The 18344-nt window shown below is 52.9% G+C and overlaps 1 protein-coding gene across 1 annotated transcript in view; it reads left to right on the forward strand.

Annotated features, from left to right (window-relative positions):
- Window positions 1-209: 209 nt before the first annotated feature.
- Window positions 210-18344, forward strand: part of LOC140903328 (nuclear receptor ROR-beta-like) — a 37490-nt gene continuing 19355 nt past the window's right edge. The window contains exon 1 of the mRNA XM_073324462.1: window positions 210-421. Coding sequence (XP_073180563.1) covers window positions 415-421 — 7 coding nt within the window. The 5' untranslated portion in view covers window positions 210-414. The remainder of the gene's footprint in view (window positions 422-18344) is intronic.

Here is an 18344-nt window from a genome sequence, read left to right on the forward strand (position 1 = left end):
AAGAGGAAATACGTCCAAGAAAGTGGATACAGGGAGCTGAGGATGCAGGGGAGAGAGAGAGAGAAGGGGGCGGGGCGCAAAGTGAAACTGACTTGAGGTGGGCGGGGTCTGAGCAGGGTTTGTCATGTGAATTTCCACATGCTCCATAGGCTCCAGCCGAAAGTAGGTTAACAGAGCTGTAGCAGGGACTAGCAGCCCAGGAGAGGGAGAGGGAGAGAGAGGGGCAGGTACCTAGAGTGGCTGAAGAGGAAGATCCAGTCACTTACACATAATTAGGAGAGCAAAACACCACCACAGAACAAGGACCCAATCCTGGAGACTTGATTTATCGAAGGAATTGCTGCTGTCCTAGGCACCCGCACTGCCTGTTTTCATGATATTCTCAACACAGTCCTAATACCAGAAAGCCCCAAGATGCGAGGTAAGATTATTATGATGCATGCGTGTCTACAGTGCAGGCAACTTTTGCTTGGTCACACAGATGACCCTTTTCCTCTTATTAGCAGCCCGGAGACACTGAGCTGTGCATCACTTCAACTTGGATAGCCAAGTCCAAGAACTGTATCCTTTGTGACTGTTAAAAAAGTCTGGAAGATTTTTTTTTTTTAAAGTGCATTTGAAAAAGCACACTGCAGAGTGTGACTTGTAATGTATATTGTTTGGTCTCTGTGTGTGGAGAGCTCTTGGAGAGATTTAGCCTGTTTATGTATATTCCTGAGGGGTTGGGAGGTTGGACTTTCTTTCTTGTAATTTTTTTTGTAAGTTACGGTGCACATTTCCCTGACAATAGGGTTGTTTTTGTGGGATTTGGACAAAAGATACAGCCACCCATTGCTTGACGCTCAGAACACACACAGAATCGTGGGTTTTTTTCTTCTATACTCCAAAAGAGCTGCACAGTATTTTAGGCTCTGGGCAAAGCAGACAAGGGAAAATATTTTTCTACTGCTAAAGTTGTTTGTTGCTAGGAGGGGTTTGAAACTGACTGTCCATTTGCGTGGAGATGCATATGAGTAAATCTGACTTTTTGCGGGGAGAGGGGGGGTTTGAATCGTTTGTGATTATGAATCCAATTCTTATTTGTTTTGTTCCATTTTATGCACCAGCTTAGACCCCACTTAGGATTTCACTGCTAGGAAAAGCTCTTAAGCTCCTTTTCAATATGTTGCTCCTGTTATAATTTGATTTTTTTTGGTGATTATTAAGGATTTTGATTATTTTCCTTTAAAGGAGGGATGGAAGGGGAGGCTGCAAAAGTGTTTTGAAGCAGGTGATTTCATTCGAGGAAAGAGGGGGGGAGCTAGTCTTCATCTGAGGGTACACTTGTCTGATAATATCTGACTTGGTCAGAAGCCACTGGCATGACGATCTGACAGTTCAAATCCCCCTTCTGTTGTTATTATTAAAGCCTTCCTTTTTTTAAAACAATGAAAATAGGAATCAAACGAATTAGGTGCAAGGAGGTGAAGATTGAGGAGCGAGAGATTGCATTGGGAACGATCCTGCAGGAAGTAATGGATACAGCTGTAAGGCTCAGGACTGATTCTGCCCCCGAAGCGTAGAAAGGGTCCGATGGCCACTGGCTGAGGATTGGACCCTTCCTGCTGGTCCCCCCGCGGTAGATGTATAGAGTGTGATGGTCGTGTTGTGCCGACTTCTTTCCTCCTTTCAAGTGATTTTCTGTTTCCATCACGTTCCGGTGACTTTCCTGGGATCGGTGTTCCCTGGGTGGCTATCTGAGGAGCTGTTGGACGTTACTGTGTGTGTGTGTGTGTGACGAACCTCACACAACTCCTTACATAGATACATATTGGCCTGATTTTCCTCTTGCCGCAGAGGTCTTCGTTTTCTCCATCTCCCTGCGCCCCGTGTCGCCATTGGCACCAGCGTGAGGTGGATGGAAAATGTCGCCACATCAGAGCAATGGCGTTCTACACGCAGGGGGGTACATTGACAGCATGGGGCGCAGGCTGATGGGGAATTGGGCCCGTGTGGCCATCGATTGCCTTTTCTTTCTCGGCCTGACGTCCAGGCTTGTTGACGGGGAGGAGAGTGTTAACGCCCTCCCAATTAATAACAACGCCTAGACATTAGGTAGCACTTTGCATGGCCAAAGCACAGCATAAACACTGAGCAATTAATTAGCAGGGGGGTGAAGTTTCCTTCCTGGGGGGTTGTTAGTTGTCTCGGCTGTCTGGAGTGACGCTGATTTACGCCAGTGGAGGATGGGTGGCCCGAGATACCTGGCGAGTGCAGGTTGGGTTCTCCGTTTGAATTCAAATAAAAAATTGTCTTGATCTGAATTGCCTTTTTACCACCTCCTGTGTACGGATACCCTTCCCTATTAATTATACTCAGCTGTTTGTTCTCTCTGTGGCTTTCCTCACCCTTCCCTGTTTCAACTAGCTAGGACGGCATTCTGTGCAGACTGAGACGCGTGAGGCTCACATTGTATAATCCTATTGGTTTTATAAAGCTCCTGGCCTCTTGTTTTGAAAGCCAGCATGGCTAAGAGTGTGCTGTGGGCTTGGCAAGTATTAGAAGTTGTCCTAGTGACCTAGATCTGTCATTGGAAAATCGGAAAGGGGGGGGGGGGTAGGAGGAGCTTCCTTTCCCATTTATACAGCATGTGTACACTCATCTGGGTGAGAAGGGACCTAGCTCGAGTTACTCCGGCATTGCACGCAATGTGGAATAGTCGGTAGTCTCGGCCTTCCTGGAGCTACGAAGGGCGTGCTTCAGCCAACACACCCACCCTGTACTAGGAAAGAGATCTTGTGTGCCGGGACCCCAGTGCTGACCAGGATGGGAAAGTAACTCTCCCCACTGGGTAATAGCCAGGGAGCCAGTTAGGGCAGCACCAAATGAGGCTTAAAACTCACCCAGGAGATGTGTGGGTGCAAAGATGATGATGGCTTGGAAGTTTCAAAAAATCTGAAGAGAATTCAGCACCCAACCCCTATTGCAATACAGCAGGACTTGAGTGTCCAATTCCCTTAGTCTGGGATTCGCAAAAGAGCTTGTACGCCCCTACCCTCAGGTATACTATGTCAGATAACAGTAGTGATTCTAGACCCCAGCTGGTGTGTATGGGGCTGTACAGACAAATAATGGGACCCAAGTCCCTGCCCCAAGCCGCTTACATCTGAAGGGCCCAGCTGCGTCACCCTTACCCCCATGAGTAAAGGTGTCAGGATCAGGCCCTCGGCTTATGTAAAAGAAGTGTGTGTTCACATGACAGCCAGGTGTGTTTGCGTAGCATGTCAGTGCATACGTAATATGTGTGTGTGTGTGTATAATTTGGGTGTCTGTGTGTGTTAGGATTATGTGGGCTGGAATGCAGTTTATATCTCCTTGGCTAATGCTGAGCCACTGGGAAAACGGACTCCAGATTTAAGGTTTCAGTGGCCCCGGTTGAAATGTAGCTGGCTGACCTTGGCAGCCAGCTGGTATCTGATACGGACTGCGTGTCTGTCCACGCAAGGATGGCACCTTGTCAGTATCTCTGAGCGCTGGCTGGTATGTGCGGGCCCTTGCAGTTCTGTGGGAGTCATTTTATAGCCACGTGCACTGTACGTAAGCACACCTGGCGCTGGAGACGCTGCCTAGCTGAACACACCCTCTTGATTCTCTTATGTAAAATCTGGGACGTGGTGAAAAGGCTTCCATGCGCTTCACTCTCGCCCTGCGGTGAATTTGGATCTGGGCCTAATGTAACAGCAGGTTGCGCTGCATCAAAATAAACAGGACCGTGCGTCCCTCTCCAGCCGATAGCCCCGTGCCGGGGATCTAACTGATGCGGTTATCTAAAGCAAACCGCCTGCTGGTTCGCTTCCCTCTGAAGTCGCGATGCAGAGGACAGACCATTTCTGTGTGTTGCACCCTGGGGCTTCCCTTTGCCTCAGATCCCCGTCGTCTAGAGCGGGGAAAATGTTGGCGCTGGTGACCCAGGCCCACAGGGTCTGACCCCCACAGCCGGCCTCTAATGGGCAGAGTGACTCATGCCCTGGCTAGCACCGTGCAGGGGACCTCTGAGCGGCCGACAGGTGGGGAAGCTGTGCTCAGAGCCAGGCTGCTGCACCTGATGTGAGGCCTGCCTTACCCAGCCCCCCACATGGCGATGCCTGGATGCGCGTTGGCCAGCCCCCTGTGCAGAGTTCCTGCCACCACAAGTGGTTTTTCCACCCACCTATCCGCAAGTCAGGCACGGCATCGTGGTCTTCGTTCTGGCCGGGCACCGCCTCGCTGGAAACATGTCAGGGAGCCAGCACCAGGGCACCTGCACCCAGGTGCCTTATGGAACATCGGAGCCGATGTCCCCCACCCTCCGCCCCGAACCTCTGGCACTGTTAGCTGAGCACAGGTTTGCTCGGCGAGCTGCACAGGCCCTTCCCAGCAGAGGCTCATCAGGAGGGAGCTGCTGTCCGTTATCCCAGGGCCCCTCCACCTGGTCATCACAAACAGCTGTCAGGGAGTCACAGCCACCCTGCCCTTCCCATATGGCTAACTGAGATGGGGGGATACTGCATGGAGGGAGGGTCACACCTTGTACTGCAGCGATTGCCCCAGCACTGTGAGCCCTGATGGGAGACAGCTGCGCCGTTCTGTTACTAAAGGAGAGCCAGTTGCTTAGTGAGCTCAGGAGACGAATGAGCCCCGTCTGAGCTGCTGTCAGCGGCTGGACTCTGTTCTAGCCCTGTGGCTCTCACCCTTTCCAGACCGCTGTCCCCCGTTCAGGAGTCTGATTCGTCTTGTGTCCCGCACAAGTTTCCCCTCACTTAAAAACAACTTGCTCATAAACTCAGACGTAAACGGACAAGTGTCACAACGCACTAGGCTCTGAACAGTTGCTTCTTTCTCATTTTTACCATGTAATTATAAAATAAATTCATCAGGATATAAATACTGTCCTTACAGTTCAGTGGATAGTACATAGAGCAGTATGAACAAGTCATTGTCTGTGTGAAATTTTAGTCTGTACCGGCTCGGCTAGTGCTTTTCATGTAGCCTGTTGTAAAACTAGGCAAATCTCTAGATGAGCTGATGGACCCCCGGAAGAGCTCTGCGTACCCCTGGGGTATGTGTACCCTTGATTGAGAACCACTGTTCTAGCACATTTAGCCGAGGATCTCCAAGCACATTCTTGAACCCTGGCTACCCCTTGGTCAGACCTGTTGAGCCTCATATCAGCTCCCTTATGCCAGTGTAGCTCTGTTAACTTCAGCAGAGTGGCTCCTCGCCAGTGCGAGAGGTGACCTGGGTCCTTCATCCCCAGGGAGGAACTGAGGCAGAGAGAAGGGAAGAGGCTTGTCCAATGTCATGGCGCGAGTCATTGGAATTGAACCCAGGAGTCCTGATCACCAGTCCTCCCTGCTTTAGCCTCTGAGCCTCACTCTCTCCAGAGTCCCTCCCAAACTCCACTCAAGGTGTCAAGGAAGTTGGAGCGACACCAGTCAAACAGATGGGAAAAGCTGACAATCCCGCTGCAGGGCGCGACTCACAAACTGCGTCAGAGCTTCAGTACGGTGGCAACATGAACTGATGATTCCCAGGCAGCCAGTCCTCTTGGCACCCCGAGTAGGGAGGGGGAAAGATTCCCTCTGCTGTGAATTTACATCAGCTGGGCTCAGTTCTGTCCTCACATGGACAGACACAACTCTCCAAGTCTTGTCCTTCAGCCGTGAGCCAGGTGTGCCAGGTGCTGCACAGACGTGTGTGTTGAAAAGACGGTCCCTGCCCCCAGGAGCTTCCAATCGAAGGCCTTGTCTACACGAGAAAACGGTACCAATGTGACTAAACTGACTTAGAAACTGACTTAGCTACATCGAATGCATCACCAGAGCAGGGAGGTCTTCTAGGGATTGAAGAACACCTGAGATATACCTCACGTAAGCTGGGAAGAAACCAACTGATGCTAAATCGGTATTGGGCGCTCGGAAACCGCGCGCACACAGAGAGGTGGCACTGATTAAATCGGTTTCTAACCAGACTTAGGTAAACCACTTAGGGAGGTCACTGCTGCAGTGCAAACGAGCTGCTCTTGCCTGCTTTGGGTAGCACCCCCCTGATTCTGACCTGGACTGAAGAGCTGTTCAAGGCAGAGAAGAAGCACCTGCCACAGGTCCGTGAGCAGCGGCTCAGTCCAGTCTCGTGGAGCAGGGAGATGGGCCTGGAGCAGGGGGATCATACATCAAGCCCCAAGCCTCTGCTGCTCCTGAATGCATGAGGCACCCTTGGATTGGGAGGCTCCCGTTGGCTGGCGGGGTCCCAGCCTGCACTGGGGGGTGCTCAAGTCGCTGGGGGTGTGCAGCAGCACATCTCAGAATCAGCCCCCACATCTCTTCGAGGTTTTGTTTTCCTCCTGCACTTTGTCAGGTTGATGACGACCACCCCAGCCACCCAACCAGCTGGGACGGGCCTTCATTGTTAACCATGCCTGAAGTTTGAATGGCAAGCGAAGAGTCCCCAAACAGCCTGATCCATCCCCAGTGGAAGGCAGTGGCGTTCCACTGGGGTGCAGCGTCGCTCTTCCCCCGTGACCCAGCTATTAAAAATTAACCAAGCACTTAGGTGTATCAAGAGCTCTCCCAGAGGGAACATCTGGCCTGGAGCAGGGTGCTGAAGTAGATGGCCCATTGATCTGTAACGGCCTGGAACATCTCAGCTCAAAGATACGTGTAGAACCGGGGAGGGACGGAGCCACTGGGGGCGAATTTGCTCGCTCTGAGCATGAAGGTGGGACCCCAGGAACGTGGTGGGTGACTACCAGCCTTTGGGGGGAAAGATGCCCCCTACCTTGCTGCACTGTAGCCTAATCTCTGGATGGCCCCATATCTGGCCACTGGTGCGGTGGGATAGAGGAGATACAGGCCAAGGGGTCTACAGAGCCCTGCCCACCTACAGCAGTAACTTTGTGGCTGTTACACAGAACTTCCCAGCAACAGTAGGGGTAGAACCCAGATCCTGCTGATCCAAAGGCCCAGGGCCCTACTACTTGAGCTAAAGGAGAATCTTAGGGCAGGGGTAGCAGTGTAGGGGCTATGACACACATCTGAGAAGTCCAGTCCCCACCCAACAGAAGGCAGTGGGGCATGTACACATTAGCCTGCTCTTGGTATGTAATTGGATATCTCGGGTGGGCAGCTGAGCCTTGAAAGCCGCCAGAGGCAGATGCTCAGAGACCATAGGGAATGCAGTGTAGAGGAGTCGATGGGGGATCACAGAGTTCCCCTATATCGGGTTCCTAGAAGATACAAACAACAACATATTTAATCAGAGCACTTTAATTTTTTCTTGGACGTCTGTGCCCTGAGGCCACTGAGCTCCTCAGCAAATGATGATAAACAATAATTGCAGCGAAAAAGGCCCACGTGATCTAAGGAGGAGCAAAGAGCAGAGAATTAAGGGCTGGTTTCAGACTCTCCCCATTTTCTTGGGGTGCAGTTGCCAGCGAAGGGCAGGACCCATGGCTGTCAACGTGCACATTAGGGATGTGAGTGCTGTGGTTAGACCTGGGAGTCAGGCTGCCTGGGTTCTAGCACCAATTCTGGGAGGGTCTAGTGGATAAAGAAGGGGACTGGGAAACACAACTCCTAGGTAGCAGCCCCAGCCCTGGGAGGGCAGTATGGTGTAGTGGTTGGGTGGGAGTCAGGATACTGGGTGCTGTTTCCAGCTCTGGGTAAGAGGTGGGTCTAGTACTTATAGCAGAGGGGGCTGGGAGCCAGGACTCCTCACCTGTCCTGATTTCCAGTGGTTCGAAGTGGTGGCTTGGAATCCCCCTCCCCCCCCCCAATCTCTCGCTAACGAACTTGCTCTCTCTCCCCGCCCTCCACCACCACGACCCTGGCCCGTTTCCTCTTGGCATGAGCTGAGCCAGATTTGCATTCCCCAGGCTGGCTGGTGGGATTGCAAAGAGCCAGGGGCTCCTGCTTGGCAGCAGGGAAGCCGAGGAAGTTACCTCTTGGGACATGGGGAATCTCGGCTGGGCTCTCCAGCGGGGAAACCCAACCAGCCATCTTCCCACGCACCTAAGCCTCCAAGATTTACCCTGGAGGAGCCAGCCAGCAGAGGAGGCTGGTCACGGCCTCTTGTACCCAACATCCCAGACCCCGTCCTCCTCCAGGGAGCAAAGCTCCCTCGTGGGGCTTCCGTGGGGCTAAAGCTGACAGCATCCTCCACGGAACAGCCTTCGTCCCCAGGGAGCTCACTGAGCTGCTCCATCGTCTTCCTCATTAAAGCCAATTTCTCCCCCGCCCCCGCTGTCTCCTTGGCCGGAGCTGTGCCCCGTTATGCAGCAGTGGGATCCATGAAGGCAAGGGGGGAACAGACACTAATTGCCACTCGCTTCCCCTGCCCTGTTCGGAGGCATTGATTCCCCGCAGCAGGATGGGGCAGGGACCTACTTTCCCCACAGGCCTGCTGGGTAATTAGCTGCAGAGCCACAAAGCTGCTTGCCCCCACGGTGGGTGGAAGGATAACGCTTCCCGGGGGGCCTGGGCACCGGCTCCCCCAGGACTGGAGCAGGTACCTCAGCCCTGTGGCGTGGTTGGCTCATGACGCCCTAACCAGACTCCTCCAGTAGGAAACGGGGCCAGGGAGGGTCAGGGTCTGATAATGGCAGTGTCCGCTCCGTGCTGCTCAAAGCCCCCGCAATGATGCATCCCACAGCTGAGAGAAACCCCGCATCCGCGCGGGGCACTGCACTTGCAAAGGGGGGAGCTGGGCCGAGGGCAACCGATCCTGTGCAAAGGGGCAGCTGAGTGGTCTAGCGGTGAGGGCAGGGCCCGTAGGGCCTGCCTGCGATCAGAGAGCAGTGGGGATCCCCCACGCTGGAGGCTCTGGTGGTATTATTAGCACCTTCCATCCGAGGCTCTCAAAGCGCTTTTGAAAGGCGAAAAACTTTCTATTTTACAGACGGGGAAGATGAGGCACAGAACAGGGCAGTGACGCGTCCCAGGGGCTGGCTCCTCAGCACTGCACTGGCTGAGGATCCTGCGCTGGGGGTAGAACCCAGGAGTCCTGATTTCTGCTTCCCTCCCCCATAATCCCAGAGCATCCCCGTGGCAGAGCTAGGACAATAAACCAGACCTCCAGCCTCCCTGTCACCTTCTGCAACCACTAGACCACACAGCCGTTGCCTCCAGCACCCCTCCGCTGCATGCGTGTCTCATAACCAATAGGGAGTCTGGGGCTAGATTACAAACTTTCCTCCTTTCTGTTCACCCACCAGATGTTTCGTAATTACATCATCCCCGGAGACACCATCTGATTTAATTAACCCCAGCCCCGCTCCATGCAATCTGGGCGTTCAGTTATGAAATAACAACAGAGAGTCGGGATTCAATTTGAAAGGGTCTCATGTGGCCACGGGACCGCTGGGGTTGTCTAAGCCTCATGCGGGTGGCTGGGATTTATGAGATTGATTCCTGGTGGGGCAGTGACAAAATATGGGGGACATGGAGAGGTGACGGGGGGAGAGGCAGGGGGACCCAAATCTTTACAAATCTTTACTTCTGCTGGGATTTAAATGGGAAAGGGAGCCAGCTGGGGCCCAGCTGCTGGGATTGTCTCCCACTCATCTGATTCCCCAGCCAGCCCTGCAATGGCAAAGCAGCTCCCGCAACGTCTGTGGGAAGTTTGGCCAGCCAGCCCGTGGGGGATTTCCTTTGGGGGATTTCTGGTTCTCGCTCCACCTCTGTTGGAGGATGCAGGGAGCTGCAGTGCTTGAGTTGAGGTGTCCTGGGCCCACAGCGGGGCAGGGGGCAGAAGGGAGGGGATGCAGGGGCACAGGGAGAGGCAATAGCACAATGCACACAGGTCAAAGGGGAAACTGAGGCAGGGAAGCAACTTGTCCCCAGTCCCGCTGTGAATCAGTGGTCGAGCTGGGAGCCCTGATTCCTAACCCCCTGCTTTGACCGCTCGGCAATGCAGCCCCCCAAGCAGGAAGGGAATGGGCGCTCTCCCTCCCCTTCTTTCCTCTCTGGTTCCCCACCCTCCATCCTCACACAATCGCAGCCCCTTGCCAGCCACGCTGCTCAGAGCAGGATGCCATGACAGCAGGAGGTGCTACTTCAGCCCAGAGAGCGGGAATGCACAGGGCCCAGGAAGGAATTACAGGCCCAGCTCCTCCTCGTGGAGATCTCGGCGCCGAACTCCCAGTGAAATCAAAGGTGCCTAATCCTCTTTGAGGAGCTGGGCCACAGGCTTTGCCAGGGAGCCTTGTCCCAGCTCCAGCCCAGATTGTCTGCAGAGCCCTTTCTCTCTTTGTGTTTCCCCTCCAACCCTTGGGCCGGTAGCGATTGTAAGCTCCTGGGGGCAGGGACTGTGTCTCCCAATGTGCGTGTACTTCAGTAATGTAAGATTAATTATGAGGAGCCCCTCCTATCTTGCCAGCAGAAATCAATGGACCCTCTACCATGGCCTCCCCCAGGCAAGTTCCATGTAGCATAACACACTGATACTCCATTGCGCCCAGTATCCTGCCTTGGACACTGCTACAGGATGACCTCTGTGCTACACTCCATTGTTCTGTACATTGGGCAGAGGGAGTTCCTTCCTGACCCCAGCCCGCCATCAGCTCATGCCCTGAAGCATGAAGGCTGGTCGCCCACATTATCTGTCACCCTCAGGGACACAGTAGGCCAGGCTGTATTTGTTCCTCCAGCACAGTCCCGACGCCAAGGAGATGACTCTTTGGAACTCCTGGAGGGAACTTTGCCCTTCTCCATGGGGCCGTGTCTCCGTTCCTGTTCCCTGTGACAGTGAGACAAGCAAGGACTAGCTCACCGCTTCCAGGGAGGCAAGTGTTCCCTGCTGGGTAGCAAAGCACTGGCATGTGTGAGCATCACGGCTGCTCCAAGGGTGGGGCTCTGGGACTTCTGGTTGGGCACCACGGAGAGAGAGGCCCCCGCCCTGTTTGTTTATAGCAGTATCCCAGCAATGAGTGGGGACGTTTAGCCGGGGGGGCGGGAGCGGGGGGAGGAAGAGGATGAGGTGGAGGGCACGCCCTGCTACCTTTGCCAGCCTGGGAGGAATGCAGTTGGGTCGCCCGTGCCGGTGCCAATTCCTGCCTGGATGAGGGCGTTGCCCGCTCTGCTAAAACCTTGGGAGTTGTCTCCTGCGAGCAGCGCGTCCCCATTCAGTGGGGCCTCATCCAGGACTGGGAAGGGTGGCGATTTCTTGGCTTCAGGGTTTTGGGAAGTGCAGGGAGAAATGCCATGTGTGCGTGCTGTGGGGAGAGTTACCTAGACTGGGGACCTCTTCCAGACAGGAAAGGAAAGGTTCTTTCCTAGCTAGGCCTTGGGCCTGTTGTGTAGACACTTCGTTGTGTTTCCTAGCCTGCAAAAGTATCCACACAGGATTACCACCATTGTACTTCCAAAATAAGGGACTGTTTTCTTAACACACCCACCCCACCTTCTTATATTATTAATTATTATTAATAATAATAACCAGTATTCACCTACATTTAACATAAGAACGGCATACTAGGTCAGACCAAAGGTCTATCTAGCCCAGTGTCCTGTCTTCCAACAGTGGCCAATGCCAGGTGCCCCAGAGGGAATAAACAGAACAGGTAATCAAGTGTTGCCCATTCCCGGCTTCTGGCAAACAGAGGCCTGGGACACCATCCCTGTCCATCCTGGCTAATAGCCATTGATGGATCTATCCTCCATGATTTTATCTACTTTGTTTTTGAACCCTGTTATAGTCTTGGCCTTCACAACATCCTCTGGCAAGGGGTTCCACAGGTTGACTGTGCGTTGTGTGAAAAAATACTTCCTTTTGTTTGTTTTAAACCTGCTGCCTATTAATTTCATTTGCTGACCCCTCATTCTTGTGTTATGAGAAGGAGTAAATAACACTTCCTTATTTACTTTCTCCACACCAGTCATGATTTTATAGACCTCTATCATATCCCCCCTCAGTCGTTTCTTTTCCAAGCTGAAAAGTCTCAGTCTTATTAATCTCCTCTAATATGGCAGCCGCTCCATACCCCTAATCATTTTTGTTGCCTTTTTCTGAACCTTTTCCAATTCCAAAATATCTTTTTTGAGTTGGGACGATCACATCTGCACGCAGTATTTAAGATGTGGGCAAACCTTGGAGTTCTATAGAGGCAAGAGCATATTTTCTGTCTCATTATCTATCCCTTTCTTAACACTCTGTTCGCTTTTTTGACTGCTGCTGCACGCTGAGTGGATGTGTTCAGAGAACTCTCCACAATGACTCCAAGATCTCTTTCTTGAGTGGTAACAGCTAATTTAGACCCCATCGTTTTATATGTATAGTTGGGATTATCATTTCCAATGTGCGTTACTTTGAATTTCATCTGCCATTTTGTTGTCCAATCACCCAGTTCGGTGAGATTTGCTGGGGTTTTTCTTGCTGCTTTTTGTAACACTTGGCAACTCCCGATCTTGTTGTAGAGATGAAAAAATAAGGGACGTCCCTTGTAATAAGGGACTGTTGGCAACCCTATATCCACCTTTTCTACATCCCTTCCCTAGAGGAAGGCACCCAGGAGATCCCAGCCCGTCTGCACCGTAGCAGGGACCCCGCTTTGCATTCAGCCATGTGTACGCTCCTCTGGGGCTGCTTCCCTGTTAGGCATATAGACTCTGGGACAGAGTCTGGTCTGGGTCACACACTGGTGTGAACCTGGAGTAACTCCCTATGTGTCAGTGGAGTGACTCCCAATTTACACTGGTGCAGGTGAGATCAGATTCTGGCACTCTCACTTGGGGGATAGGAAATGATAGGAACAAGGTGTGAGCGGGCAACAACAGGCAGGGCCTGCTTCTCCCCTATGCTACGCCACTGTAAATCAGGAGTCGCCCTGCAGAAGCCACTGGAGGTGGACCAGGCCTGAAAGACACTGATTTCCAGTTCCTTGCCAGGGAGCAGTCGGGTGCCAGAGATTCCCAGTCCCCAAATAACTCTGATTCTCCACGGCTCAGCCCTGGTGCAAGGGGCAGGCTGGAAAGAGACCCAGTCCGCCAAGGCAAGGCGAGCAGGAAGCAGTGAAAGCGCCCCTGGCTTCAGAAGGGTTAATCCAGAGCGGCCCTGCTTATACAAGCACATTGTTAAGTGGTATTAGAAGCTGAAAGTGTGTTAGTAGGACAGCATGACTTCATGAGCTTGGCACAAGCCTGACTGACAGGTCCAGGGACCAACCGCGGCCCGCACAGAGTCAACAAACAAGGCTCTTGGCCCAGCGGGCGTGCGGAAGTGGGGCAGGTCCTGGCTGGTGTCGTCAGCGTTACGTTGAGCTCAGGCTGGTTATATAACCCCTGCGGTTTCAGGCCCACGATGCCAGTGGGGCGGGGAGTTAGGCAAGAGGTGTTGACAGTGGGAAGGAGCAAATCCCAGGGCTGGGACATTTTAATTGCTGGCTTTGTTTCTTTTATTTTTAATTCTGATCCCTTCTTTCCCCACTGATGGGGTAGGGCCTGCTGTCCTATAAACACTTGGTTAAGAACCAGGATAATTCATTGCGTCGACACGCCGCCAGTTGGGTGTTTGGAAGAGGCTCCAGCTGTCAGTCCTAGGCACCTCTCTGGCCCCCATCTCCGAGTGCTTCCTGATCATCAGCGTGTTGATCCTCACCGCTCCCTGGCAGGCAGGGGTGGGCTATTTTCCCCATGGCACAGAGGGGGAACTGAGGCGCAGAGAGGCTAAGGATCAGCTCCGCAGGGATATTTAGGTCCCTAATGCTTTGAGGATCTGGTTCTAAGTAACTTTCCCAAGGTCACCCGAGATGTCTGTGGCAGAGCAGGCAACTGACCCAGAGGATGCACCAGTCTCTATTGTAGCCATCAGATTCCCTCCTTGACCAGTTAGGTGGGTAGGGTGCTGGCCTTGATCCACAGCCCCTGTGAGTCTCAGATCACCGTCTATGAAAGGGGGTAAAATTTCTCTACCTCTCAGGGGCTAATGGGACCCACTTCATGGGCACCTGCCCTCTCATTCACTGCCAGGGCTGGGGAGGACAGCCAGTGTGATGGGTGCCAGGTGTCGCCTATCTGCTCTGCGTTACATAAAACCCCTTGGTTTAGCCACTGGCTGCCATCACGGTCTGAACATGATGTATTTCTCCTCCCAGTGTCCCGATGAGGTCAGGCAGGGCCACTACGCCCAGTTCACACGTGGAGAACAGACGCACAAAAAAGCTAAAGGATTTGCCCAGGGTGGCAGAGCCAGGAACTCAACCCAGCTTTCCTGAGTCCTTGGCTAGCACCCTACCCACTGGGCCGTCTTGCGTTGGAGGGCTCCTTGCCTCCGTACAGCAGAGTCACGAGTCTCGTTGTTGTCCAGCACTGCAGAGCTGTGTATGAGGCCACACACTCTGTCTCCGTGCGATGCCAGCCTTCCTCGCTGCCTTCTCTTTCCTTGCGGAGTGAAATTTGCCAAATGTCTCTGTTGATTTGAAAGCAAAGAGCTTGGGGAGGGAGTAAGGAGAGGGGAGGTAAAGACCAAAGAACAATTTTCCTCTGTGCCTCATTAGGAGACAAGACCTGACAACTGGAGAGGGGCTCAGAGCACAGTGGAGCTCTAAACATCCACAGGAGAATGCACCGATCCAGCTCCCACTGTCGTGGATCGGGCCCGTTGGTCACGCTAACCTCTCCCACGGCTGTAGCCCCTACAGCAGAACTGACACTGCGGGAAAGTCGGATTTGATATTTATACTAAAAATGAGCCCTTTCCTTTCCAAGAAGTCACCAGCTCCAGCTGTTGGTTTCATTCCCTCCTTTTGTTTACTCTCAAGTGTGGGTTAACAGGATACGTGGGGATAACTGGGACGAGTTCTGCTCTGGATTGCATTAAAATGATTCCGCGATAAGTTGCAAACAGGATTGCAATTAAAGGCCATTTCCACTCTCAAGCGCCACAAAGTTTGAGTTGAGCATGTATCTCTAGGTCGGTTACCGAAGAAGAGTATCTCATTAGACTGTCCCCGTGTGTCCTAGCGCAATGGGGCTGCGATCCTGATTAGGACTCGAAGAAGCTACCGTGATACAAATACATTTGATTTGTTTTTCCTTCATAGCTGCTCGAAAGGCAAAAAATTCTCAGCTAAGATTCAAGTTTAAAAAAAGATTGCAAGTCTGGAAATGTATAATTCCCTCAATAACCTTAACTCTGACCTAGTGTTTCCGTCCCCATTTCTTCCGGGAAGTGGATTATTTATAGGTCTTTTTGGACAATATAGCTCCTTCTTTGCTGACCGTGTGTTACACCATGAAATTAAAGTGCCTTCAGAGTCTGATCTGTTGCAGATGGCTGAACTTACGTGCTACTGTATCGACGTACTGTCGTAACTGTATCCACGTTTACCTGTGCAGTCATACCTGTCTCCATGGCAGTGGGGCTGTGATGTCACAGGCTGGGCCTGCTGGCATCTGTTCCAGTTGTTGGGTTTCCTGCCATGCCATCACAGCAAATCTAGAAGGCAAAAGATCTGACAGTGTTCAGCTTGGCAGAGGTGGGTTTTGTTGTTCTTTGGCTCCGCTTACTTTGGGCCCTGGAGGTACCGAACCTGCCAAGCTGGGCCCAGTGGGAGGCGTGGGCTCAGGATCAGGGCCTGGGTCACGTATGAATGGGCGATGCTTTGGAAGCAAGCTCTGTGATCTACTGACTGACCTGCCAGTGGGGCAGGGCCAGGCATGGGGGAAGAGAAGAGATATAAAAGGGAATGAAATGCTCCCCCAATAACTCCTTCATGGCTTATACGCACTGAGTCTCAGCTGTTGTCCAGCATGTTCTTCCTGCCAGCACCCCCAGGCTGACAGAGAGCCCCCCAGCTCCAGCTGCGCACTCCCACGTGTGCTCACACAAGTACACAGGGTCTGTCCCTCTCCGAGTTCCCAGCCTGACTGCCAACCCCTTCCGTTCAGAGGTGCCCTGGCTCACCGCACAGCTGGGCCCAGGGTGCTCTTCCAGGTCTCCCACCTTGGTCCTCAGACAAACTCAATTCCTTCTGAATTGCTGGTGGAAGGGAAGGGGAGGGGAGGCTGGGGGTGGGAGGGATGCACCCCCTTTATAGAGGCTGAGGTAGGGAGCGAGGTTCAAATGTGCATCCCTCCCGCAGCATTCCCATCCCACTGTTGTCGTGCCCAGCTGGCACCCCTGTGCCACTTCCTGCCCATAGCCAGTCCACCCCGTCCTCGCCCAAAACGACCCACGCCTAAAAGCAGGGGCGTGCGCCAACACATCGCAAACATGTGGACACACACCGACGCGTGTGCACAAACACAGACAAATGCATGGACACACACCAGTGCACATGCACAAGTCCGTGTGCTCGCACACGTGCACAAATGCATGGACACACACAAACACTCACGCACGTGCACGTGAGAAGAGAATCTTTCTGGTCATCGGAAATGAGAGGTGAGGTGAGAATCGGGGTGACGGGAGACACAGATGATAGGAGCATTGCATTCTGGGAATGGGGGCCCCCTGCGGTGGGACATGAGCCTTGCGGTGGACTGCTCTGCCTTTTGCGGTGCTGTGTTATCTTTGCTTGGGGCTGGCCTCAGAGGCGCAGGTATCCTGGTGAGTGGAGCCTTGCACTGGGGAGCCCTGGGGTCTAGTCCTGCCTCTGCTACTAGCTTGCTGGGGGACCTTGGGCAAGTCATTGTGCCTCTCTGTGCCTCAGTTTCCCCATCTGTGAAATGGGGATAATGATACTGGGCTCCTGGGTAACGTGCTTTCAGATCTCCTGGTGGAAAGTGCAGTGGAAGAGCCAGAGGTTAGTATAATAAGCCAGGCACCCCTCCGCTGCACCATACTAGCTGTGTTCTTTTTATGAGGGGAAGTCTCCAAAGCTTCTTGTCGGCCACTCGTGAGAAAGGGACAAGGTTAATGCTGTGCTGTAGGGAGGAAGGATGCTCTTGTGAGTGGGGCCTGGGCCAGTGACTCAGGAGATCTGGGTTCAAGGCCGGGCGCCTGGGGTAAGTCACTCGATCTTTCTGAGGGAAAAAGATCATTCTCCCCATACTGTTACTGTGAGGGAGATTCTCCACTCACTGATATCACTGTGTGACTAACTGCACCAAGAGGCCTACCGCTGGGCTTTTGTGCCAGGGCCCCCTGCTGCCGGGGCTTTAAATAACAGGAGCTCCGCACACACGGTGAGAGGGAGGTCAGACTCCAGGGACCCATTTCCACTGCTGACACTTGAGGCCCTGGCTGCACGTGAGCATGTGCCTCAGTTTCCCCTCCGTCAAATGTTGCGGTTGTGTGACTTGGTCGATGATGGTTGGCAAGTTGCCCTGAGATCCCGTGCTGGGTGAATTCTTATTGATTGGTTTGCAGTTGTTGGGCTGTATTCATATAGAAAATAGAGCTGCGACAACCCACAATTGCAGGATTGTTACGTAGTGTACAACTCTTCTCTCTCGCCCTCTACACACCCTTCCACCCACCCAATGCCTTGTGTTTATAACACGCCCATCTCCTTGGTATGTCATCACCTGCCCCGCCCCCATTCTGCTTCCTTGCCTGCTGTATTCCCCCCCTTCTGTCCCACCCCTTCTTCCTACTTGGACTCACTTCCACCCGCTGAGCAGGATGGCTGCTTCATTCCACCCCAGAGGTGGCTGCATGTCAGCAGTGGATGAAGGAATCCCTGGATATAATATCTGATTTTTGGGAGGTGCTGAGCCCCCACAGCGCCCATTGACTTCAAGTGGACTGGGGGGTGCTCAGCACTTCTAGTTTCTGAATTGTTTTGGGGTCCTCTAAGGTGAAAGGTGCTATGAAAACATGGGTTAGATGAGTGAGAACAAATAGCTGTACAAAATCAGCCTCTGGAGCCAGAGAATAACAATAACAATAAAGGTGATGATTTCCCTCACGTCGTTCATCTCAACAGACCCCAAAACACCCGGGATAACGATACACAGCGCTGACCCTGCCGCTGAAATGCAGCCTCCTCTGGGGTGGAACACAGCTCGAGGCAGCACCATGCAACAGCTGGCAAAGAAGAATCCACTGGAAATGCTGAGGGGAATGTAGGGAGGCAGAATGGAATTACTGGAGCTGGGGATTTAAGCATGACCATGGTGGAGCCCAAAGCACCCTGGGATCTGTAATGACAGTGAATGACCAGGACCTTGGTTTTAAGTCTCATGTAAAAGATGGCGACCTAGCGCCCCCTAGTGCCACAACAGGATGTTGAGTCACTAGCAATTTAATGAGCAAGGCCTGATCCGAATGGCATGTACTATTTCCCAGGCACCAGGACCCGTGTAATGCCTGCCAAGAAGGCCAAGGGCTGCCTGGGTTAGGGGGCTGGAGATCACCCCCCGGATCTGGGGCAGCCTGGAAGAAGGAGG

Source organism: Lepidochelys kempii, chromosome 25 (assembly GCF_965140265.1).
Source record: "Lepidochelys kempii isolate rLepKem1 chromosome 25, rLepKem1.hap2, whole genome shotgun sequence".
In the NCBI taxonomy this organism is placed as follows: domain Eukaryota; kingdom Metazoa; phylum Chordata; order Testudines; family Cheloniidae; genus Lepidochelys; species Lepidochelys kempii.